Source organism: Drosophila persimilis, unplaced genomic scaffold (genome assembly GCF_003286085.1).
Source record: "Drosophila persimilis strain 14011-0111.01,24,50 unplaced genomic scaffold, DperRS2 tig00000124-arrow-pilon, whole genome shotgun sequence".
Taxonomy (NCBI): domain Eukaryota; kingdom Metazoa; phylum Arthropoda; class Insecta; order Diptera; family Drosophilidae; genus Drosophila; species Drosophila persimilis.
Genome location: NW_020825294.1, coordinates 7383069 through 7408806, shown reverse-complemented (window position 1 = coordinate 7408806; position 25738 = coordinate 7383069). Strand labels below are relative to the sequence as shown.

General features: G+C 38.7%; 3 protein-coding genes across 3 annotated transcripts in view; 2 read left to right on the top strand and 1 right to left on the bottom strand.

The window, feature by feature from the left end:
* The first annotated feature begins 7231 nt into the window (after positions 1–7231).
* LOC6596322 lies at positions 7232–7727 on the top strand. Its single transcript, XM_002021424.2, has one exon. It carries the CDS (start codon positions 7259–7261, stop codon positions 7658–7660), a length of 402 nt encoding a protein of 133 aa, XP_002021460.1. The 5' UTR covers positions 7232–7258; the 3' UTR covers positions 7661–7727.
* Positions 7728–8808: 1081 nt separating this feature from the next.
* Positions 8809–10112, top strand: LOC6596321 (eukaryotic translation initiation factor 4E1). Its single transcript, XM_002021423.2, has 5 exons — positions 8809–9101; positions 9263–9337; positions 9396–9495; positions 9557–9644; positions 9713–10112. Exons 1-5 carry the CDS (start codon positions 8866–8868, stop codon positions 9871–9873), a joined length of 660 nt encoding a protein of 219 aa, XP_002021459.1. The 5' UTR covers positions 8809–8865; the 3' UTR covers positions 9874–10112.
* Positions 10113–13714: 3602 nt separating this feature from the next.
* LOC113565384 overlaps positions 13715–25738 on the bottom strand; it is a 107995-nt gene continuing 95971 nt past the window's right edge. Inside the window, exon 5 of the mRNA XM_026987181.1 lies at positions 13715–13990. Coding sequence (XP_026842982.1) covers positions 13926–13990 — 65 coding nt within the window. The 3' untranslated portion in view covers positions 13715–13925. The remainder of the gene's footprint in view (positions 13991–25738) is intronic.

The following is a 25738-nucleotide window of genomic DNA, read 5'->3' as shown; positions in this document are numbered from 1 at the left end:
TATAAATGTTAGCATTTAGAGTATATGTACTTTGAAATAGCACACAAAAGTTGTGGCAGACATTGAGAGTATACTTTGAGTTATTTTGGGAGAACTTTCCCATTTAAAAGCCATTTCCAGGATAACCACTCTCTTTGTAATGTGCAAGAAATTCTTATTCTTAGAGGTGTGAGATTGTATGTACGGATGGAGGTTGTACCTAAATTTTTTTGACGGTCAGACACCAATAGTATAGCAGGATTTCGGAACGTGTACCTCTATATCTTCATTGTCCGTAAGTATTTCTGCTACATTCGGTTTGCCGAATTTACCTCTTGGAAAAGGGTTATGGTTGTCTTTACAGAAGTTTTCATGCTTGCGAACTTCTTCTCTCAGGCCAGTTCGATCGCTGATTTTGAGATGCAAGAGTTCATATCTGAGGGCTGTTTTTGCGTTACGTTTTAAAATGTCTACTAATTTATTTTCGCTAACCTCGTGTGAGAGCCTGGACACTAATTCTTCGACGGCCGTCTGATAATCGTCAAACGATTCCCCCTCTCTCTGACGGCGTTTCCTAATCAACTCCCACAAGTCGAAATCATCTTTAGCATCATCGAATCGTTGTCTAAACGAGGCAGAAAAAGTTTGCCAAGAAAACTGTGGGTTCTTTCTATGGAAGTTCCAAAACCAATCGCTGGCTTTAGACGAGAACAGCAGATGCATATTGTCACAGAGTAATTCGTAATCGTTATTTAAAGTGGAGGATGTAAGTGAACGAACCCTGTACAGGAATTCGTCGACGTGCATAGCGTCTCTGGATCCGTCAAACTTTAGTCGCCAGCTGGCTAAGATATTGACGGCCTTCCCAGGAGCTATCGCCCTGTTAGCGACGTTTGGATGTGGTAATCCCCTTTCCCTTCCGTTTTCTGAAGACAACGAGTTCCCTGATATATTAGGCTCATGATTTTGCCTTGTCGCTTGCACAGGCGTGCTATCTGAAGCTATTGTCATCCTACCTAATTGTTCGCGTAGATTTTCCTCGATCAAAGTCTTCACGAATGAACCTAGCTCCACCATCATGTCTTTCTGTTGACCTTTTATCAAGGCTTGCATTACCTCAATGGTTCTTTCCGGCATATCTCCTTCGGCCGACCTATGGCTGATACTGCCCAAAGAGTTATCCCGAAATTGTTGAGACTGCAACCTAGTATGCATCCCTCTGCGCGATGTAGTTCCCCGTCCCTGTTTAGGCCTAGCCCCTCTTGACTTTTGAGGTCCTATCTCTGAAGCGTTTGACTCTGGATTGGAGCCTCCTTCTAACGGCACTATACCCGAACCCATGTCGGGTGGTAATTCGGCTGCTAGAGTATTCTCATCAAACGAAAGTTCCTCCGGATTCAACTCCGCTCTACATACGGGGCAATTTCTGTTATTTTTCACGAATTCTTTCATGCAAGTATCATGATACCGGTGACCACAAGACGCAGTACATATTAGTTGACTTCTTCTTATGGCCTCTTGACATATACCACAGATCTGGGCGTCCCCGTCACCCGACGCCTTGCCCCCCGGGGTACGTTGTACTGGTGACATGTTAAGGTAACCCAATAATGCGAGTTCTAATCACTAAATGTGGAAATCCCTAATTATAGGACCAAAACTTCAATAAATTTTACAAAATTTTCCTAAATACCCAATATTTGTCCTTTTCGAGCCTGATTCCGTCCGATATACGCTTTCTCTTGTCGCCGGAATATAACCTCAATGAAATCTAAATTGGTCTATTGTATGTTTATGTGGTCAGTACTCTGGCAATGGCTAATTTCCAAATCTATATCTAGAAAATTAGACTTCCGAAAGCCATCGATACTCTTCCTTCATAAACTCTTTTGGGGTTATCCTATCATAATTTGGCCGACCTATCCGCCTTTGTGAATAGCTGTCGTATATTCGCAAATTAATTCTGGTAACCTAAAAAAAAATATAACAGTTTTCCACCCTTGCTACCTGGCGGATTCTATTTGGTTACGTATTCCGAAACTCAGAATCTTAAACCCAAAATTCCATCAATATCCTCCGTTACGGTAGTTGGACTGGACTTATTAATTTTATTGTGGAATTTAAAATTGCAACGAGCTAAGTTTTTGGGGGTTTTAACCAGTAGTAACTAGTACTCTGGCCCCACGTTGGGCGCCAATCTATGTAATGTGCGAGAAATTCTTATTCTTAGAGGTGTGAGATTGTATGTACGGATGGAGGTTTTACCTACATTTTTTGACGGTCAGACACCAATAGTATGGCAGGATTTCGGAACGTGTACCTCTAGCTATGCTCTAACTAGCTCGCCGGAATGTCGTGGGATCTTTCCTACTCTCCTAGTTGCCATACGAACACATTCGCAAAGATGTTTTAGGTACACTTGATTTAATGTTCAAAAAGGAACTCTATAAAAGAAATAAAAAAAAATAAAAGAATGGGAATTTTAACTAACTGGCTAACCGACTACCGACAAATAGTCAGGCTATATTCCGCCGCTCTCGGGGAACTCAGATGACTTTGACCCCTTCTCTACCCTCCCTACCTTTAGTATGCCGTTTAATCGACAGCATAACCCTAATCAAGCGTATCTCTATTTGATCATCGGACTGCCTCAGGCTCTACTCAGGACAAACACAAAAGGTTTAATGTTCCATTATTATCTACTAATTATTATTTAATAATTCAAAATTTACGGGTTTGGACTTCATGACTTTCTGGATGTGCATAAACTTAATACAAAGTAATTAGATAAAGAAAGAGGAAATAATAACAAATTTATATCTAGTTATAAATGTATATGTATATGTATATAGGACTTAGGTGTAGAGAATATGGCGTAAAAGAAATTAAATTGGAAAGAATAGAAAAAAATAGGATAATAATATAAAAAGAAGGCAAACGTGAAAGAAAAATTACTAGCCGATCGGCTTTAATTATCGCACGTATGTATCTGGTTGTTCAACATACCGCAATAGAAGTTTTACAAGACGTATATATATACTTTGAAAATACCCGAGATCTCCGTTTGAGGAAGCTCGTAACTCACTCATACTTTAAACGAAATATCCGGCGTGTCCGTTGAGCTCAAGGGGCGACGTGGAAACATATTCTGAGGAAAGGAGAAAAATTATGAATATACATGTCTTCACTTCTAATTCGGATGAAACACCGATTTTATCATTTCCATACCAGTATGACGACGATTTGCAACTTAACGGCTGATCTTAAAACTATGTGGCTTTCACTTGCGCTGATTTTAATTATGGGTCATTATATACATTGTTTGTTTTTCTCTTAACGTCTATACAATACAGAACTAAGATGAATAGCTAGTACGGAATTTAATCTTTAATAAAACAAAGAAAATGGAAAATCTCATAAAGAGACTCAAAATTGATACTTTGGTACATTTTGATACGACGACTGTTAAACGGCAGTGTGGATCGCAGCAGAATAATGTTTTTATTTCCCCAGTTTGGAAACTACTACACACACAACGAAGAAACTACGTGCGAAAGCTTTAGCCGCGCGCTTAACTCGTAAGCGAGAAGGGTGACGAGTGCGGCATATTAGTTTCTCCGAATTCGCAAGAAGACCATTCTTGTCGTCTTACTCCAAGAAGTACATCAGTTTAAGTATGCATCCACATAACTTCAAGTTTCACTCTAGTATATCTTCGGGCGGCTTTTGCTAGTTTATTTGGTTGTAGTTATCGTTGGTTTATGTAGATGCTGGTTCCTGGGAAATCCGAGGTCTTTCCCAAAACTGCTAAGAATTCGATGGACTTTGACGACTTCGTTATTGAAGGGGTCAATTGGTACTTTTTCTCTTTCCCGATGTCGAACGTAGTAAGATTTCCAGTCCTAGGATACGAGACTGTTAAAACTGTTTCACTATTGTACGATTCAAATACCTCTTGTCTTCTTTAAACCAAACCGAATAATACAATCCACCAGAACTTCAATTTAATTGGCACGTGTTTGATTGCACAACGTTTTCAAATTCACTGGATATATATATATATTTGCATAGAAAAATACCTCCGAGTTCGTACAGCTTCACTAAAGCAATGATCCATCTAGAAGTTTTATCACTAGCATTAGCCCTTGCGATCGGAACTTTACCTTCCACAACCAACGGGGAAATCATACGATGCTAAGCAAAGCTTACACATAGCTTCCACGACTAACGGAGAAATCGTACGATTTCTAGTGAAGCTTTAAAACATAACTCCCACAGAACCACGCTGCTTCTCTCAATTAGATCTTAAGCCCTTCAGTGAAAGCTTCAACTACTTCTCTCTTATAATCAATCTCTTATCTTGTTTTGAAAAAGAAGAGTTAATGTTGAACGCGAGGGCTATACTTCCCAAACTGTTCGCTGGAGTTTTAGAGTCACAACTGGCCACTACATCTTATGCATCTTTAGGTTGGGATACAAAACATTTCCTCTTGCCTTTGAGACAAAAGATTTTTGCTCTAACAGCACCCCCAAAGAGAGGGGGATCTTTCGGACTTTGAAACAAAAATGAATGGGAAAAATACGAAGGAGTTGTGGGATATTCCACAGCTTGTTTTGGTGTAAGAGGTGTAATAAATAGATTTTGTGGACACTTTCTGAAGTTGGTGAAGCTGAAAACATACATTTTCCGTTTAAATTTGTAGAACTTTAACATAATTTTTCAAACAATAATAATAAAGTTTTTACGGTAGAAACCACAGTGGCAGCACAAAATATGACTGCGCCTAACAGCACAGACATTAACAGCAATTAACAAAGAGTCAATCAGGGCGAACGGCAGATATAAGCAAGACAAGGAAGAAGAAGAACAAAGAAAGGGGCAGCGGCGAATAGTTATTACTGAAGCGCACTATGGTCCAGAAGTCGTTTTTTTTGGCATAAAGTCTAGTTTTAAAGCTAGAGCCTTGAAACTTTGCACAATTATTTTGAGTATTTTTATAAAATTTCGGTTTTTTTTTGTTTTAGATTCGACCACGCCATCGACCCCCTTCCCCAGAGCACCTCAGATTTGTTTAACACAGAGCTCGAAATTAAAGCTAGAGCTTTTAAATTTTGTACATATACTTGTATACTTGTACTTGTTCTTGTTTTTTTTTTTGCATAAAGTCGGAAGTTTAAATTACATACTTCAAATTTATTACATTTTGTTGTTAAATCATTATACATATATAATATCTTATTTCAAATTATCAATATTTATATATAAACTATGGAAATTTATTACACACTAATTTTCCATTACTTTATTATAGCTAGGATAAATATCGCAGTTATGCCTTTTATTTAAAAGCCTAGTGTTTGTATACTGCTGTTTGTTGAGTGAATTTTCCAGGAGGTAAGCTCTGGTGAAAAGGAATGGGCTTTTGCAATTGAAGATGCTTTTTCGTTTCAGTCGGGTATTCAGGTGTTCTAATTGTTTTTGTTACGACAAAAGCCACGTCGGTCTTGCGTTCTTTCTTAGCAGAAACTGCCGCAGCATGCATAAGAAGATTCGTGTTATCATTATTATCATTTGCAAGATCAGACGCCAATTTCCTTTTTAATCTTGTCCCTGCATTTGTATAATGTAATGTTGGACGTCCCATTTTCTTTGGTGTCTTACAATTTTCATCAACAATAATTGTTATTTTAGAAGCCATCCATTTAGCATGGGTGGTCATAAACCGTTCCATCATTTTGTTGCACTTCAGAAGGTTTCTTTTAATGAAGGATTCAAAATTACTGATTTTTTTTATCTATTTCTCTTTTTTTTTCATTTTCCAAATGGTTGTTATTGATTTTACTGTAAATCCAATGTGAGACAGATTTTTTTTGTCGATTGTTGTTGCGCCAAATATCGATGAGATCGCTATGCAAAAACTCGAACTTTCCTGAATATTAACAAATTTAAAGAAAAGGGGCCAAAACGGGCCAAAGTTGTTACTTTCCAGTCAATTACAACATTTGTAGGTACAAACTCACATAGTTAGTTTTTCTCAGCAGAACTCAGTTCATTTGTTATATTCTACGAAACACAGGGGACGCAGTTAAATTTTCTACAAAAATGCACATAAATTGGACATTGCACAACACTTAAATCTTGGGACTACACATAAAATAACTAAATACATTAGATACTACATACCTTTATCTTCATTTTCCATTTTTAGCCGAATTTATTTGAGCAAATTTACTCGGTCGCCACGTAAAAATGTAAACAAGTAATTTGGCGCCAATTTTTTTCCCACAATCACCTGATCGATTGTTCACTTTCAAAAGCTCGCCAAAATCTTCAGGGAAGCTAAATAATTTTTTTTTTTTCATTTTTAATATGTATGATGAATTTACTTTGAGAATTTGCAAGAAAAAACGTAATCCATTCACATAAAAATTTCGACTTTATGCCAAAAAAAACGAATTCTGGACCATAGTGAAGCGGTACAAGGTTTTAAATCTGAAACCTTAAACCTTCAACTATAATACTTGAATAGCCCTGCTGGGTTGGTGCACATTTTTGGGCAGATTTGGGTTAGAACAGAAGAGGTAGTGGTTCAATTACCTCAAGTACTTGACATTTATTGAAAGATATATTTTTTGGAATGGTTTTACATCAAACCTAATTTCTATCAACATCAGACAACTTTTGTTGCTACATGTTACTTTTTATTTTGTAATTTCATACTCATATAATTTCACAAGAAAATCGTAACGAAGCTTGCAACTAACTCTTCCACTATATTTGAGAGAACGGAAAAGCGTTGAGGGTTTATTCCACACTATTTTTGAAAGCCAATGCCAATAAATAGAAAATTCTTTTTAAGTTTCCTCTTAATTATCTCTTTTACTTTTTGACTGAAAGCAAAGAGAAAAGAGAAAACAATAGGTGGCATTACAGCTAAGTGCCTTGACTAAAGGGGCATCATGTACATAGAAAAGGCTCTTGCGGATCATCCTGTGTGAGATATATTAATGAGCTGTCCGAGAGAACAGATACAGGTTTATTTTCTTGACTGTGAAAACACGCACTTCGAGGCTACGCTTGAGAGTCGATAGGGAGTCAGCCCCTCCTGGAAAGGTCTGTCTTTGTTCCTGGTCTAAATTCGAAAAGCAGTAAAATGTTCTACAATTAATAGCTGCTAAACAATACTTTGAAATTCTTAGACTTTCATGTCATCATTTTAAAACTAATATAAAAATTCATTCATATTTTTTTTTTACTTTTTCTTTGGTTTTTTTTGCAATGGTTCTTGTGGTGCTCGTGAAACTGGGCGTGGTAGCTGGCGTTGCCTTTGCCACCAAGCAGATGGGATTTTGGGAGAGTTCGGAGCACTCGGTTGTGCTTTTAGAGAATGCCAAAGAACATCTCAGGCCTTACGCAGCGGACCTGAAAGACCGGATCTGCTGCTGGAAATGCCAGGAGAAATGCAAAGAGGAATTCGAGCCGAAGCCCTGGCGAGATTCCTGGATAGAGTCCTGGAATGACACCATCAAGAAAGTCTTCCACTTCCTGAATCAGATGCCTATCTACTATTACCGCTTTTCGGAGGATGTGCAGCAAGCCGTAACCGATTTGGCCAAGGAAAAGGACCAGAAGCAAACCACTCCCTCAAAGGTGGACAAAACTCCGGCTAAATCTAATTGAAAATTGCTCCCTTTGAACTTAGCTTTGGCCAAAATCCAATCAATAAATTTTCCCGCAAAAACATAAACTTAAGTAAAATTTTCAATTTAATAGAAGAAATTTGTATTTGCTTTTAGTTCAAATGGTCGGAAGTTGCGTGACAGTGGCGAGTGCAAGAAAGAGTTCAATATTTTATTCCCTTGCCAGTTTTTGTGCAATAAAAGAAGTGACCAACAGTAAAGCAGCGCCCGCCAGCAACAAAAATCGATTTGTCTTAGAAACTGCACACTTCCAACATGTCGTATGTGTAACAAGTGTGGCACATAAATATCCTGGGCTGCAGGACTCCGTGCAGCGTCTTGGCCAGGCCACAAAAATAAATAAAATAAAAGAGCAAGTGTTGCCCGCAAAGTTTCGAGCACTTTTACCAGATACTATGATTTGATTTGTGTGAAAACATGGCAAGTTTGCGATACCATTTGTAAAGTTACCTGCAGCCATTTGTTCGCATGAGCAAAAGCATTTAGTAAGAGATATAGGTAGACAAAAGTCTCGCAAAGTATTAGACCCAGGTGCAAGACTACGGAGGACAGAAACAACTATAACACCAAAAGGGAATATAATGTTAGAAGCTTAATAGTTATAGCCAGACGAGCATATAAGGAACATTTCATAATCACATTGTTGTTAAAACGAAATATTTAAAAAAAAATTGAAATAAAAATGGGCAGCCGGAAGAGCTATGAAGAAAGAGCTAAAACCACCATTCGAATGTAGCAGGAAAAAATTAAATTTGTATATGGGTCATTGGGGACCCTTTTATCAGAGAAAAAGGTTAAAATTGTTTGTGGCTTACGTTTTAGTGTGTGACTTTTGGATGTTATTTGTAATAGCTCCAAAATGTTAACAGGAACACTGTTTAATTCTAGAAATTTCCTATTGGTTTCAAACGAATATCGACCCTGGTTCTGCTGACGTACTCTTTTGTCGGATCTGAGTAGCCTACAACTCTATGGTTACTTGTCCTTGTCGTCTTTCGATACTTTCAGCATCGGAAAAAATATAAAGTAGGCGACGACTTTTGTTATAACTAAATATACAGCAGTACAACACAAAACTCCATAAGTGCCGAGAGCTTGTTAGAAAAAATAAAAACTCGGGAAAAATAACTTACAAATAAACTGCAAAAAAGAAAAACAACTGTAAACAATATATTGAGAAGCGAGATGGTGTATACGGGCTACGATGGTTCTGCTTTGTACCCAGCTATGGGCGGGCACATGACCATATCGGGCGAGGCTTCGCCCAATGAAGTGAGGAACCTCCTGGACTATGGGGTGCTTATAAAGCATCCTCTGGAGCACACCTGGACGGTGTGGCATTGGGAGAATGATCGCTCAAAGAACTGGAGCGATATGCTTAATGAAGTGACAAGCTTCAATACGGTTGAAGATTTCTTTACGTGAGTTTTTTTTCCTATCTATAAAATGCTTATACACATTTTTACATAAGGCCACTTCGATGGAAAGTTCCACCGAGTAGAAATAATTAAATAAACACATTTGCATATCATTTTTTCCGGATATTGTTCTTTAAACTGATTGAAACTTAACCAATTGCTAGTGTGTACTATTTTATCAAGCCACCATCTCAGCTAAGCGTCTTCAACGATTATATGGTATTCAAGCAGGGAGTGCGGTAAGTTTTTCACACATCTGCAGTGTCTTTGGTGGTATTTGACGTCGGCTTCTTGCAGTCCCATGTGGGAGGATGATATTAACAAAGATGGCGGCCGTTGGATTATAATGTTGGACAAAAACACCAAGGCCATGAATGACAAGTTGTGGCAGGATTTGGTAAGTTTTAGTATTTAAACCCTAGCGCTTATGTGCCCCTCTCATTATGTTCGCTCTTCAGCTTTTGTGCAGCATTGGCGAGTGCTTCCAACACTCGAATGAGATCAACGGTGTTGTCATCAATGTGCGCAACAAGGCCAACAAGTTGTGTGAGTAGTACTCGTGGCACTCGAGGCGGATGATAGATTCTGGATGATAAATTATATTTTCATCACAGCTCTCTGGACCAGAAACTCGGCTAATGCTCACGCTGTGCTGACCCTGGGCCAGCAGTTAAAGGGACTGCTAAAATTGACCAACGTTGAGATACAGTACCAGGCCCACAAGGATGCCATGGTCCAGCATGGACCTAATTTTAATGCAATGTATAAGTTGTAAACGCCCCACTTCAAGCTCCCACAAAAACGCCACATAGTTATACTAGTATACACCTCCAAGATCCTCTCGAGATCGTTGTCGTAAATGCACAGTTCATTTTGTGTCGGAAATGTGCATCTACGATCGACTCGGAGCCACGATTACACCGATACCAGTCCACAGCACACATCACATGACAGCGAAACTCCTCTGCACTTGAGTTATGGTATATTGATATCCTCAATAAAGTATTGCATGTACTCCTGTGTGTTGTCCTTGGACCGGGATAAGTGGCTGCATATATCCCTGAAAGCCCGGTGAGAGGTAAAGGAATATGCCAAGACGTTCGTGGCCCTGGCAGAGATTCAGAGGGTTTCTGCAGGCTTGCAACCTTTCTACAGACAATTGGATGCTCCTTGTTAACCTGGAGTCGGTGGAGCTTCTGGGCGACTCAGGCGTTGTGGAGGACTATAGGTACAAAATGACCAAGAGTTATGGAATCAGCGTATACCTAGAAATACGCTGATTTCTTAGGCCGAGGTCGGAAACGATTCCTTCTGGGTGTTACACACATAAAGTGGCACCACGAGTCTAATCTACCCTTAAACTCTTCGACTATCGGGTAGAAAATATACTCTTTCGTCACGCAGATGGCTAGAGTCTAAGTGGATCAACTTCTAGGCTCTGAAGCAGTAAGCAGACAAGACAGTTGGCTTTGAAGCTGCCACAATAATAACATCTTATCTGAAAAGCTTTCGTTGAAATACTTTCTCTTGTAGTATGCCCCATAAATTGTTAAATAGAGAATAAATCTCGCACAGCAGGCAACGACGGCTTTAACATTTATTAAACTTCACACCCGCCGCACGACAAACAAAAATGTAATAAATATTCTATGCTGTAGATATATATATTTGTATAAAATTCCCTAGTGCAATTGCACAAACCGCTTTGGGAACCGCAATGCGGACGGCAAACAACTTTCGCAAATTAATGGTCAGTTATGGGTTTTTGGAGCGGGATAAGAAGGACTTGTTCTTGTGACCTCCTCGACTGCTGCTGGTTGGAATTACCATAGTCTTTTATAGTGAGTTCAAAATAATTGTATATGACTTCAACTTGATATCTATTTAGAGGGCGTTCTGCGGCGAACATCCCGTATGGGGTTTTATTGGCCACACTTTGGCTTTTTTGATAGTTCTTAGAAATCGTTTTCCCCATATGTCGTTTAACTACATTTGTCCTTAAAGAGAAATATAAAAAGATTTAAAATTAAGTACTTTTTTACAGCTTTCCCATAAAAATTTGCTGTCGACCTAAGAAAACTATTTCGCTTTTCCTAAAGTTGAAAATGCACATATGCACATGTGGTTCTGAAACCGAACGAAAGACAAAGAAGATTTTATTAAAATTGATGATGCTGTGCTTGAGTTTTTGTTTGCTAGACGACGCCTGAAAAAATGCAATAAATCATTGTCAACTTTTTGAGAGAGTAATACTTTTGCAAAAGACTCTACAATTTTATAATATTCAGCTGATTAAATAAAAAATAAATCCATTATATATTAGACCCAACAATCTGTCAAAAATATATCTTGTAATATGCAAATATTTGGCAGAGTAAATGTACTCCCAACAATCGCTGAAAAATTAAACATTCAGAAAGTTATAGAGGGTTTCGCAATAAAATTGTGTGGAGGCCACATTCCCAGTGCCCATTCCCAAATGTATAGCTGAAAAGCTGTTAAAGATGCATAAAAAAAGGAAATAGAAATAAACCCATTTCCCCATTAGCTGAGTGACACCGAAATGGGACGAGCATCACATAGTTTGAAAGCATTTTCTCCTGTCCTGAAATGGAAACAAAACGTGTTCCTGGTGACAAATCTTTTGTGGCTGTTGTCTTCCACACAAACGAAACACGTGAACCACGCACATGGTGTGCCAAAGACATTAGAGCGACACAATTAACCTTTTTAAAGGAAGACGTCGACAGATGGTGGTCCGTGCTGGAGCAGAGCAAAAAAACCGATGGATATCAAATCTCATTTGGTCCCTTTTCATATTTTTCCCCCCGACGAAAGCAATTGTACATTTTTTCAATTTTCCGCATTGACCTGCCATATACAAATTTGGACAATTTTTTCGATACTTTACGTGTTCTACCCCAAAAAATATCCAATTGCGATGAAAGCAATGCGAAAAACTGTCAATAATAATCACGGATTTTTATTGACGTGCAACACAAAGCGAATGGATGGTACACTATATATATCTATGAAAGTGCAATGGGTATGATTATGAGTATTATGTTTCCAGAGCACTCTAAGGCTCGAAATAATAAATAGTGAAAATATACTGTCTCCACTGGCGAAAATCCCTCTGTCGTTAATCAATTTTTTGCGGATAAAGCTATGTGAAAAGCTAAACAATTTTCTCGGCTCAAGTGGAAAACGTGTGCAAAAAAGGTAACCCAAAATTCAGGCGTACACAAAAGTCAAGCGAAATAATTCATTTTGGTGGCAGTTGTTCGCGAGGATATTTTTTTTCAGAAGAATGTATGTGGACAATGCTCAAATATTTATGCAAAAATCCCAAAACGCTTTTAGTTTGTGGTTTATATAGGTTTTCTTTTGTAACTTTGTGACCCCATGGGGATATGATAGCAAAGCCATGCAATTCGGTGATGGACATTTGATGGAAGGGTCGCATCACGTATACAGTGGATCGGCCAAAATTTGAATATTTTTCAGCCATGTGACACTCTAGAAGATTTATTTTGTAAATTTCGAAATCGGTCGATGATCGCACATGTAAAAGAGAGTAAAAAATCTCTAGGAAACTGATTTCTAAACTTAATGTGAACATCTTAACAGATTCAATAGAGTGGGTCAGTTTCATTCGACCTGGCAATATATAATTAAATCAAGGGCCGTTACCAGAAGCAAACCATTTGTCTAAAAATCTGTCTAAAATTACTTATTCTATAGATGTCACATTTGGCGCCTCTGTAAGTGATTATCTTTATTGCTTGCCCAAAAGACTACAAAATCTTGAGAGCCTCCGCCTAGTACAGCTATTGTGGCAGCCAAAGAGGTGTGCTATCTATTCTGTCTACTTCCCAGACGTGTCATCAGCAGCAAATCCAAAGCATGTCCAGCATTTACATATGGCATTTACACCCATCACCATTTTATTGGGCGGAGCCTATTTTGTGTGCCACACATTCGGGCTAACATTGCGTATGAATAATTTAATATTTCTGATTTTTTGTCCTCTCATTTTTGGGTGCTGTTTGATTAATTCTGTACCATGTGTAAGGCCATGGACAAAAGATGATTTCAATTTCATTTCAACCGGAGCAGGACAGGCAATCGACCTAAAAAGGACATGAATGTAATGGATATCGAATATAAGGTCTTGGAAATATACAATCGGAAGTATTGCACATGCGGTGGCTCATGCACGAACATCAAGGCAATTCAGAGTTGGCCTCGAATCAAATTAAATGCCTATCTATGTAGATCTAAGGAAAATTCATCTGCCACAACTTCGACTTGCTTTGGGAGAGAAAAACTTTTGCGTAAAGGTAAATTGGCTCGGTTCAATGTTCTGCTTTCGAATGGAAAATGCAATCGACAAGCATTTTGAGGGCAGGCAACGGGCACGGGGAGTGCCTTTGTGAGCAGTCAAAAGGCAGCAATAAAATTACTTACGTCACACAGGGACCATGGAAATCGAATCGAATTACAGGAAAAGATAAAAATGGAATATGCACATACGATATATATATAAGTATGCATGTAAAAGCGGAATACAGTCCTGATTTAAAATGTGAGCTTGCAGCACAATTTGCATACACATTTGCAGAAAATCTGTTGGCTTCTGGCTGTGTCCCCATTGTCTGCCCCAGAAGGGCGAACCCTGGCCACACGGGTGCAATGATGAGCCGAGATTCTCGTTTTCCCCCAGGTGACGGCTAATGTCTGTGATTTGCGTGCTGGAAAGTGTCACTCTCCGCTTGCCCCACTTATTGGCCCACCCAACGCACACCATTGGTAATTTCATATCGCTTACTTGCTTGTAGAAGGGACTTCTTCTGGCAAATTTCGGGAATAAATTAGAGTTCCATTGATTTCTGAAAGAAGAGAAATAAGCAAATTTAAATTTTTACCATTTGGTGCTATGGAATATTTGTACTGGTATAAAGTTTTGAACTATGGCAAGGGAATTCTCTCTGCTCTGTAGACGTGGCTATCTGTCGCCATTGCGACACACACACACACTGAAGTATTAAATTTCACAGCCTGCCACATAAGTGAGCCTTCTGCTTCTCCCCAGTTAGTTGCACTCTGAGGGCAATGAAAAATGTCGCTTAGAAAATGTGCCCGGGCTGGAAGGCTGCTGTGTGTCTGTCAGAGTCATAACCAGCTGGGTTTCTCAGGATCTCCATACCCCAGTAAGTACATCAAACTAAGGATAGATGGTGGGAGTGCGTCACAGTTGAGCAGTCAACACACTTTTGCACTTAGTCGGGGATAGTAATTTGCTCATCATTTTCAATTAAAAACTTGACGATACAATGACCTTCTTGCGGCCTAGTTGGCTAAATTGGACTCTGTTGTGGGAATTTCTAAGAAGACATTTGATATAGTTAATTTTTTGTAATTTTTGTTTAGCATGACCTGTGTAGTGTACCAGAGTTTAAATATATATTTGTGTAAACAGATATATAGGCCCTCGGTATCAGCAGATGACCATGACTGACTTAAGGACGGCGTACAAATAGGGTTGGTCGTGTGCACTCTTGCTAGGCTCGGGTCTAGCTCGCCGGATGGTCGGGGTTCTTCCTCGCCTAATTGTACTATCGTACTCCACTACATTTAATTAGTGCACTTTACGGGAACTATAAGTGATTATATAAAACAAAGGAAACTGAAATACTGATAGCGCCGACACGCCAAATAAAAGCCCTACTGAACCATTTCTATTTAGAGAGAACCTAGGTGTTGATTGTCCCTCTCTTCTGTACCCACCCTACCATGACATTGCGTTCGAGTTCTTGCATTGTCCCTTGATCTATCCTTTACTAAGGTTTACCACATTTTATAAGATCCTGGCACGGATACTCGACAGACCATTTTTATGATTTTAAAGATTCATTTCAATTCAAAAAGATTCATATTTTAATATAATGTGAGGCTTCAATTTCAATATTCATTACGTTGCAGTTGTAGAAACACAACAATTGACTTAGCTTCTAATTTGTGGGTAATATTTCCTTAATCCTAATTATCATATAAGTTTAGTTATAAATTCATTATTTTAAAGCATGAAAAACATTAGGGTATAGATATATATATATATATAAACGAGAGAATAAGAATCGAAATCGTAAACAAAAGCTAGATCAGACTGGGGTGCATTATACACACTGAGCAGACGGGTTTGAATCATTATACACTGTATGCATATCTACACTTTCAAGTCAATAGGCTCTTTTGACCAAACTACTTTTTGCTGTACATAATTACTCACTCCGGCGTTATTGTCTTACGCTGATCGTTGGGCCCAATGATGTCGTAGATGTTGACCGCAGCTGTTTAAAATATGGAAATCATAAATATATAATGCATACAATACAATTACGCTACAAACACCGTCGCATAGTCATCAGTCAGTTGTTTTGGTTTTCATAATACAGACAGAAATTTAATTGTTATGCTCTATCGCGAAAATTGAACCAAAAGGTAACAAACGAAAGACAATTTAGTGTGCATATGCACATATGTATGTAGGTATGTACGCGCGTAACATCAAAGAGGGGTGTTAATAAAGTTTCAGTTACATTACGTTAAACTGCTGATGTTTATGCGTTGGAACTTGATAATGAATTAAATGTAAATTGGACAAAACTCGATCCTGTGCTGCTGCTTTGTAGACTGTTGACCGCCTGAAGTTGGTTAGAGGTCAACAGGTGCGATGTATATGGTTCCTGGCCGTACTGACGAATCTTCCGCCAAGCCTGTATTTAGTTATTTATGTCTGAGCAGCACTAAATATTCTTGGCGATTAAGGCTGATCTGTTCCACTTGGATCTTTGGAGATTCCGACTTGGTGGCAATATAAGGTCCAGAAAACATGAATTATGGTTGGAGTTGGAGAAACCTCGACAACTGTTCGCCTAAGCCAGCTCCCAGGGTAGTCTTCTCGAGACTATACCGCGATGGGGCAGCTTAGGTACACCTCCCTGCAACATAGGTTATGTCAGCACGTGCACGGCACTAATATGAAAACATACCTCTTTTCCCAAATATATCTGCACTAAATTCTTGTCATTCACTGACCACTGAACTGTACGGCACTTGTAACTATATGCTTCCAGCATATATTTGTGGAAATATATATATTTTCCGGATAGCACTATATATATGTGTGTGCAATATGTATGTTGCTCGCACTCGGAAATTATCACGTCTTTACAGATCGATCAACTTTCTTATATTGTTCAAAGCAGTAATAGACGATGGACTGAGTAGCCAGTGCAGCAGAGCTTTTGAGCTTTTTACTAACTGTGAAATCGTATGATCCAGAACATTCGCAGCAGCATAAAACGATCGTCTAATGCACAGCATAGCTTAACTGTGCAATCGTACGATTGCCGTCTATGCTTCCCACTGTCCGTCGCTTGTATGTGTTCGTGGGCGTTCGGACTTAAGAGCGGCTAAGGCTTTGATCCAACCTTAAGAGCGGCTAAAGCTTGATCGTTCGAAATATCACTAGGGGGTCTCACGAGACGAAAGAAGATAACCAATTCCCTATATTTTGTGCTGGCTACTACACCACAGATAATTATACAAGACCTGCTCGACGAATAATTATCTGAAGAACTTGATTAGGAGAGATTATTTCCTGATTTGAATGTCTTTCAGATGATACACGCCGAGATATTTCTTGTTCTCATCGACCAATTCGTAATAGTACGGACTTCGCTTTTTAATTACCTGAGCGGGAATGAACACAGGGGCTAGTTTAGAACTAAACTTTTTTATAGCACTACTTTGTGTGAAATTTCTAGCATATACCAAATCTCCAATCTTTAATTGTGTATCACGGCAGCGCAAATTGTATCTATGCGAATTTTCTTCGTGTGCCTTATTGACATTCGCTTTAGCCTGTTGCCGGATTAGCTGCAAGGAATCTGGGTTCTCCATTCTAGTATCGTCGTTCAAAAGGTCTAGTTTACGCAAGAGTGCGTAATCCTTCCCATTCAACATCATGTTTTGACCAAATGCTAGAAAATATGGAGAATACCCTGTACTCCTATGTAAGGTAGATCTCAATGAACCACTAATGGCATTCAGGTTACAGTCCCAATTGGAATGTTCGTTACCGATATAAGCTCGTATCGCAGCTATCACGGATCTGTTCAGTCGCTCGCTGGCATTCGCTTGCGGTGAATAAATAGCTGTGCATTTTTGTGTTATACCGAAGCTATTTAAAAATGCCTGAAAGTAGCTAGATTTAAATTGGGATCCATTGTCTGACAAGATGACTTCTGGCACCCCAAATGTATAAAAGAGAGACCCTTCCAGATATTCACAGATCTTAGGGGCTGTAAATTTCTTCAAGGGACACAGAAAATGGAACTTAGTATTGTGATCAACAACTATGAGCAATCCTATGTTTCCCTTTTTCGTGCGTGGGTATGGTCCTAAGAGATCTATGTATAATTTCTGAAACGGCCTATCCGAAGTGAATGGTTTACCCATAGGAGGTCTAAGAATCATATTCGGACTCTTGGTCGTGCGACAAACGGTGCATTCAGATATGTACTTGCGCGTCTGGCTAACCATGCGAGGCCAGAATAAATATCTTTTAAGCTTCTCTATGGTTTTACTCATCCCACAATGTGCGGAGCTAGGGGCGTCATGAGCTTGATATAATACGTTCGTAATTAACCCTGACGGAACCCAAAGTTTCCATGATGCGTTCTCTTGAGACTCATCTCCCGAAGCGAATACTGTCCTTTTGAAAACTTGACCGTCTATCACTTTCAAGTCTGGGAACTTACTCTGATTCTGTTGAATACTTTCTATTAAACTCAGATACTCAGCTGATTTGAATTGATCTGAGTCTAGATCAACCATGGGGTTTATTTGCGTGAGCTCCTCTATAGCCGGTTCATCCTGACGCGATAGAGTGTCAGCGACAACATTCAGTGTCCCCTTTCTATGTAGGATATTAAATGTGAAACTACGCAATTTCATAGACCATCTGGCTAATCTACCCGATAAATCCTTTTGTTGCATTAACCATTTAAGTGCTGCGTGATCGGTTATGACTACGAAGTCCTGTCCCTCAATATAAGAGCGGAATTTTTTTATTCCCTTTATGACTGCTAAGCACTCCAGTTCGGTAACCGAATAATTACGTTGTGCCTTGGATAATTTTTCTGACATGTAAGCAATTGGCAATTCAACGCCGTCGCGTTCTTGAGCTAAAACACAACCGATTCCGTAAGTGCTAGCATCACAGAGCAAAATAAAAGGTTTTGAGAAGTCAGGAGTTATCAAAATGGGTGATGCGGTTAAACAGGACTTTAAGGTCTCAAACGACTGTTGAGCATCATCATTCCACTGTAAATCTTTTTTCTTCTTAAGCAACTCGGTTAAGGGAAAACTAACGGTAGCATAATTTTCAACGAAACGTCGGTACCAACCGGATAACCCCAAAAATCGACGCAGTTGCTTAACGGTAACTGGCACAGGGAACTTCGAGATGGCCTTGATTTTGTCTGGATTTGTCTTTATCCGACCATTACCAATAATAAAACCCAAATACGTGATTTCTTTTATGCAAAAGTTTGATTTCCCTATGTTAATGGTTAGATTTGCTTTGCGTAGACACAACGCTATCTCCTGTAACAACAGTAAATGCGACTCGAAATCCTCTGATAAAACAAGTAGATCATCTAAATATACGAATACACGTGTCCGAAGATGAGCTGGAATAACTCGATCCATTAGTCTACAGAGAGTTTGAGCGGCATTGCAAAGACCAAATGGCATCATTTTATATTGATATAATGGTCGGTTAGGCACTGTAAATGCAGTATACTGTCGCGATTGTTCATCCAACGGGATTTGCCAAAATGCGTGTTTCATGTCTAATCCAGTGATGTAACGAGCGGGTGGTAATCGACTTAGAATACCATCAATATGTGGTAACGGATATGCATCCCGTCTTGTAACCTTGTTCACTTCTCTTGAATCGAGACACAGTCTATATTTTTCGCCTTTCTTTACCAAAACGCAATTACTGCTCCAGGGACTAGTCGACTCCTCTATAACATCGAGCGCCAGCATATTGTCCACCTCGGCAAACATCAATTTCTCTATGGCTGGCGATACCGGCCAATGTCGTTGCTTTACGGGAATAGCTGCTCCAACATCTATAGAGTGTGTGACTAAACTGGTACGGCCTAATCCTTCAGTAGCGAAAGATGGAAAACAACCTATCACTTTATCTAAGCGAATTCTCTCGTCTGCTGTCAATTTATGTAGGTTCGGTGGTTCTTCGACGTCATCCGTACCTCCAACATCTAATTCAGATACCTCTGCAGTGTGTGAGATTTTATCTAAAAGTCCAAATTTTTGCCAGAAGTCTATCCCCAAATAGACGTCTTGCTTGAGCTCAGGAATAAGAAACATTTCTAGGTCTGCCGTGCATCCACGGTAATTAATTTGTGTTACCAGCTTGCCTATAACCTTACTTTCAGTATCGTTAGCCGTTCGTATTGCTCCTGAACACTTCTTAACCTTGCAATGCGCCAACATTTCTTTCGCGGCTGAACCTCCAATACAACTGATTGTGGCCCCCGAATCCAACAAAGCTATGTAATCACTGCCTTCAATGGTGACACTGGTGTACAGCCTGTTATCCGAACTGAGAAATATAGCTGAAACAAACTTGTTCTTATTCTTGCGAACCATCTTCCAAAATTGTCTCAAACGTTTAGTTGAACGTTTGGGCTTTCTTACAAATTTAAAACTATCTATCTTATCAAAAATTTTCTTACGCGTTGTAATATAATTTGCTTCCCTTTCAGGTAAAGGAGTAAATGAAAAATGATATGCCGTAGGCAGGGTTTCCTCTACTGTTTGTGAGCTGATCTTAGGCTCCCTTAAACTTTGGTCGTTCGTTAAACTAGTAGGTGATTCTTGCAAACTTTTTTCTAAGGATGTGTCTGCTTGTTGTTGTTTAACACATCCTTCTGCCGGTTTCCCGGAGGGTTACATTTGGGACATACCGGTTTGTAAGTATCTTTTGTTCCACACCCGTAGCAAAAGATCTTACGAGGACCTACACAATCGTCAAATTTATGACCTTTGTTGTCACAGTTCCAGCAAGTTGGAACTGACTGTGAAGTACGACGTTGTATTTGACACACTTCATTATGCTCGACCAAGTCATCGAATAGCTGCTCGCTATCGTCTGGACCTGACAATTCCGATACGTATGAGCGAAGAGTCCTTTGCTTGACCGATCTTATATCGTTATAAAACTGCTCGTGCTTACGTACCTCTCGTCGTAATAACGATCTATTGGCAATCTTTAAGTGAAGAAGCTCGTGGTGAAGAGTGGGCTTGGAATTTCTAATAAGTAGATTCACAACATCTTCTTCTGTAACCGAATTTTGAAGCCTATCCACGAGATCTTCGATAGCATATTGAAAGTCATCGAAGGATTCGTTTTCGCCCTGACGACGTTTCCTAATCTTTTCCCAGATATCATAGTCGGTCTCAACATCTTCAAATCTTCTTCTAAACTCTATACAAAACGTATCCCAATTAAAGTTTGGGTAATTTCGATGGAATTTCCAGTACCAATCACTAGCTTTTCCCGCGAATAAAAGATACAAGTGATCACAAAGCAATTGATAATTGTTATAAAGATTTTGTTGCGTTAGAGAACGTACTCGATAAATAAACTCATCCATCCTCATGCAAGTTTTTGAACCATCGAATTTAATGCGCCAATTCTGCATTATACTGGAAACTTTTGCTGGTGCTACGTGTGAGCTCGAATTACTTCGATTTGCACTCGCTCTTGAAAAATCTAAAAGAACTTCTGCGTGACTATCTCGTGCTTGACCGATACCCACGTTATTTGTTTGGTTAATGTTATTGTCACCGGAAACATCGGGAGAGATATGTTCTGGTTGTGTCAGCTGGAGTGACGCTAATTGACTTTGAATCGAAGATTCAATTGTTTTGCTTAAAAATGAAGTTAGTTGTTCCATTAACTGAGCCTGTTGAATGCTTACAGCAGACTGGACGTAGTTAGCGATTTCCACTTGAGAGGTTATTGGAAGGGTTATGTTGTTGGTTTCAGTTTCTGTTAGTGAGCGATCTAACCTGGATCGTTGAGTTGCTCTCGTATTCATACCCCTTCTAATAAACTTTTGGCCCTTTTTAGGTCGATTAGACGTTCCGTCTATTGTGCTAAAAGATTCGTTAGCACTAGTTGGTCGTGTTCCTTCGGCGTTAAGCTCGGCTAACAACGTGTTGTTAGAGAATGTTAGTGCCAGAGCAGAACAATCTAATGAACAGGTGGGACATTTTGGGTTTGTCCTAATCTGTTCCAAAATACAAAGTTTATGGAATTTGTGTCTACACGGGGTGTTGGCTATAATCTCACTAGTTCCCAATACTTCGTTGCAAATTCCACAAAATGGTTCTGCTTCCTGCAAAGCAGTTGTTATATCATCTGTGCTTCGCCTTACAGCCATTGTATATCAGACAATATTTAAGGAATTAAAGAAAAAAAAATAATAAAAAAAATTATATAAGAAGGTATTAATTGTAATAATAATGTCTGTCTTTCCCACATGCCAGAATACTTACGAAATATCTATTTGGTTTCAGTAGGCTTTTCTATTTTCGTTAATATGGACTATTTATAAGTTAATGACCTCGTGCACTGAATCATTGGACAACTATCGCGATTTGGCAATATAAAATTGTAAATCCGAATAACTCAAGATGCCTAAAGTGAAAAAGCAGGTTTGCTTTGGTCGATCAATCCAAAATAAACTGAATTGGAACCGCTAAATCCTAAAACAATTCCTGTTTATTCTGATCACTGTATGGTATTGCATAACTGTCTCTGATACTCACAATTCGATACTATAGGTCTGTTTTGGTCAACCAATCCGAAATAAAACGAATTGTAGTTGCTAAATCCGAAAACCGAGTCAAAGTATAAATTTTGAAATCTTTAACCTTTGTGCAATATTTTGCAAAAGAAAATGTGTCGTTGAAATTTTGATGTATTACCGGTTGAGCTTGGAGAACCAAGGCAAGATTTGCTTGTCTTATTAAAATAAACGGCCTATATAGTAAGACACTATAAATCCAAATTTTAATATCGGCTCTGAATTGGTTTTAGATTCTAAGGCAAGTTGCCTGGCCCCACGTTGGGCGCCATTAATGTGTAGTGTACCAGAGTTTAAATATATATTTGTGTAAACAGATATATAGGCCCTCGGTATCAGCAGATGACCATGACTGACTTAAGGACGGCGTACAAATAGGGTTGGTCGTGTGCACTCTTGCTAGGCTCGGGTCTAGCTCGCCGGATGGTCGGGGTTCTTCCTCGCCTAATTGTACTATCGTACTCCACTACATTTAATTAGTGCACTTTACGGGAACTATAAGTGATTATATAAAACAAAGGAAACTGAAATACTGATAGCGCCGACACGCCAAATAAAAGCCCTACTGAACCATTTCTATTTAGAGAGAACCTAGGTGTTGATTGTCCCTCTCTTCTGTACCCACCCTACCATGACATTGCGTTCGAGTTCTTGCATTGTCCCTTGATCTATCCTTTACTAAGGTTTACCACATTTTATAAGATCCTGGCACGGATACTCGACAGACCATTTTTATGATTTTAAAGATTCATTTCAATTCAAAAAGATTCATATTTTAATATAATGTGAGGCTTCAATTTCAATATTCATTACGTTGCAGTTGTAGAAACACAACAATTGACTTAGCTTCTAATTTGTGGGTAATATTTCCTTAATCCTAATTATCATATAAGTTTAGTTATAAATTCATTATTTTAAAGCATGAAAAACATTAGGGTATAGATATATATATATATATAAACGAGAGAATAAGAATCGAAATCGTAAACAAAAGCTAGATCAGACTGGGGTGCATTATACACACTGAGCAGACGGGTTTGAATCATTATACACTGTATGCATATCTACACTTTCAAGTCAATAGGCTCTTTTGACCAAACTACTTTTTGCTGTACATAATTACTCACTCCGGCGTTATTGTCTTACGCTGATCGTTGGGCCCAATGATGTCGTAGATGTTGACCGCAGCTGTTTAAAATATGGAAATCATAAATATATAATGCATACAATACAATTACGCTACAAACACCGTCGCATAGTCATCAGTCAGTTGTTTTGGTTTTCATAATACAGACAGAAATTTAATTGTTATGCTCTATCGCGAAAATTGAACCAAAAGGTAACAAACGAAAGACAATTTAGTGTGCATATGCACATATGTATGTAGGTATGTACGCGCGTAACATCAAAGAGGGGTGTTAATAAAGTTTCAGTTACATTACGTTAAACTGCTGATGTTTATGCGTTGGAACTTGATAATGAATTAAATGTAAATTGGACAAAACTCGATCCTGTGCTGCTGCTTTGTAGACTGTTGACCGCCTGAAGTTGGTTAGAGGTCAACAGGTGCGATGTATATGGTTCCTGGCCGTACTGACGAATCTTCCGCCAAGCCTGTATTTAGTTATTTATGTCTGAGCAGCACTAAATATTCTTGGCGATTAAGGCTGATCTGTTCCACTTGGATCTTTGGAGATTCCGACTTGGTGGCAATATAAGGTCCAGAAAACATGAATTATGGTTGGAGTTGGAGAAACCTCGACAACTGTTCGCCTAAGCCAGCTCCCAGGGTAGTCTTCTCGAGACTATACCGCGATGGGGCAGCTTAGGTACACCTCCCTGCAACATAGGTTATGTCAGCACGTGCACGGCACTAATATGAAAACATACCTCTTTTCCCAAATATATCTGCACTAAATTCTTGTCATTCACTGACCACTGAACTGTACGGCACTTGTAACTATATGCTTCCAGCATATATTTGTGGAAATATATATATTTTCCGGATAGCACTATATATATGTGTGTGCAATAGTATGTATGTTGCTCGCACTCGGAAATTATCACGTCTTTACAGATCGATCAACTTTCTTATATTGTTCAAAGCAGTAATAGACGATGGACTGAGTAGCCAGTGCAGCAGAGCTTTTGAGCTTTTTACTAACTGTGAAATCGTATGATCCAGAACATTCGCAGCAGCATAAAACGATCGTCTAATGCACAGCATAGCTTAACTGTGCAATCGTACGATTGCCGTCTATGCTTCCCACTGTCCGTCGCTTGTATGTGTTCGTGGGCGTTCGGACTTAAGAGCGGCTAAGGCTTTGATCCAACCTTAAGAGCGGCTAAAGCTTGATCGTTCGAAATATCACTAGGGGGTCTCACGAGACGAAAGAAGATAACCAATTCCCTATATTTTGTGCTGGCTACTACACCTGTCCATCATATCTTTTCAGCAACAGTAGGAGGGAGCTTCTTAAAAATTACCTCATATTTTCCGCATTATAAATGATTAGGATCTTGCTTTAAAATTTTGAAGATCCGATTTTGATATGAGTGTTCCCAATCGAGTGTTGAATGCAAGCGGCTCTTTATGAAAAAATTAAACAAAAATTTCTTTCTTGGCAAATATGTAAATTTTTCATATACATACATACATATATGGTGTTTGTTCTCTAAGGGAGTTCACCATTTTAGCCCATTGATAAAAACGGAGAACAAATTACAGCTGGTTCTTTAATCTTTTTAAGAGGCACAACGTTGTTTTATATGTTTGCTTATCAGTCTGTGAGTAATTTCCTGCCATTAACATTAAATTTAAATTACATACACAATTTAAAAATGTAATTGGGGCCGTCACAATCACAGATATTTATCGAAAGCCATAAAGACAAATGCCACCTATCTGCAAATTGTATACCAACCCATAAAAGGAAATTTAAAAACATAGAATCTTAAATCATCATCTATCATCAATCTCCTGGGATGCATAACTTAAAAAGTTAAAAAATAGATTCTGAAAGGTAACAAAGGGAGCCTAGCTGCTGTATAAATATAGGGATGTAAAATGAGGGAAGGGTTTTTATACTTAAATATTTTTAAGCAGCAGGCTGAAGAGCGTAGGGTTGTTAAGGAAGTTTTAATATTATGTTATTTGGAAGAAGTGTATGATAATTTTTTATTGAAGAAACTTTGGACTGAAATCAATATCCTTTACTAATTAAACTGCATTAGGGTGTTGCAGGACTGGGCCTTAGAATAGTGAATAACATTTTAATTTGGAAAATACAAATTCGTATTGAAATTTTTTTACTCTTCAGACATTTAAATAAATTTTAACAAATGTCATACATTTTTTTACCGCACCTTACTGTAAAGTTTGGAGCTCAGTGAAATCTCAATAACATATGCAATATCTGCATGCCTGAAAAACAGGTTTTCAGTTTACAAAAAAAAAAACAACAAAATTTGCAATTGCATTTATCTCAAAGCTAAAAACAACAAACTCTTTTATGTACACGTATAAAGCCCAAAGCAAAACCCCAATTGATTTTAAATCTAACCAATAAAACTGCAATAAAAGTGGGGCAAGGTGAAAGCAAACAAATCGCTTGAAGAACCGATAAAATCAAACGGAAAATGGTAAAAACCTCAAACATTAAACCG

Bases quoted from the DNA above. Each gene is read 5' to 3' on its own strand.
- LOC6596321 (XM_002021423.2), top strand. From the start codon at position 8,866: ATGGTGTATACGGGCTACGATGGTTCTGCTTTGTACCCAGCTATGGGC. The intron at 9,102-9,262 runs GTGAGTTTTTTT...ACCAATTGCTAG, and splicing joins ACGGTTGAAGATTTCTTTAC to TGTGTACTATTTTATCAAGC. The intron at 9,496-9,556 runs GTAAGTTTTAGT...TTCGCTCTTCAG, and splicing joins ACAAGTTGTGGCAGGATTTG to CTTTTGTGCAGCATTGGCGA.
- LOC6596322 (XM_002021424.2), top strand. From the start codon at position 7,259: ATGGTTCTTGTGGTGCTCGTGAAACTGGGCGTGGTAGCTGGCGTTGCC.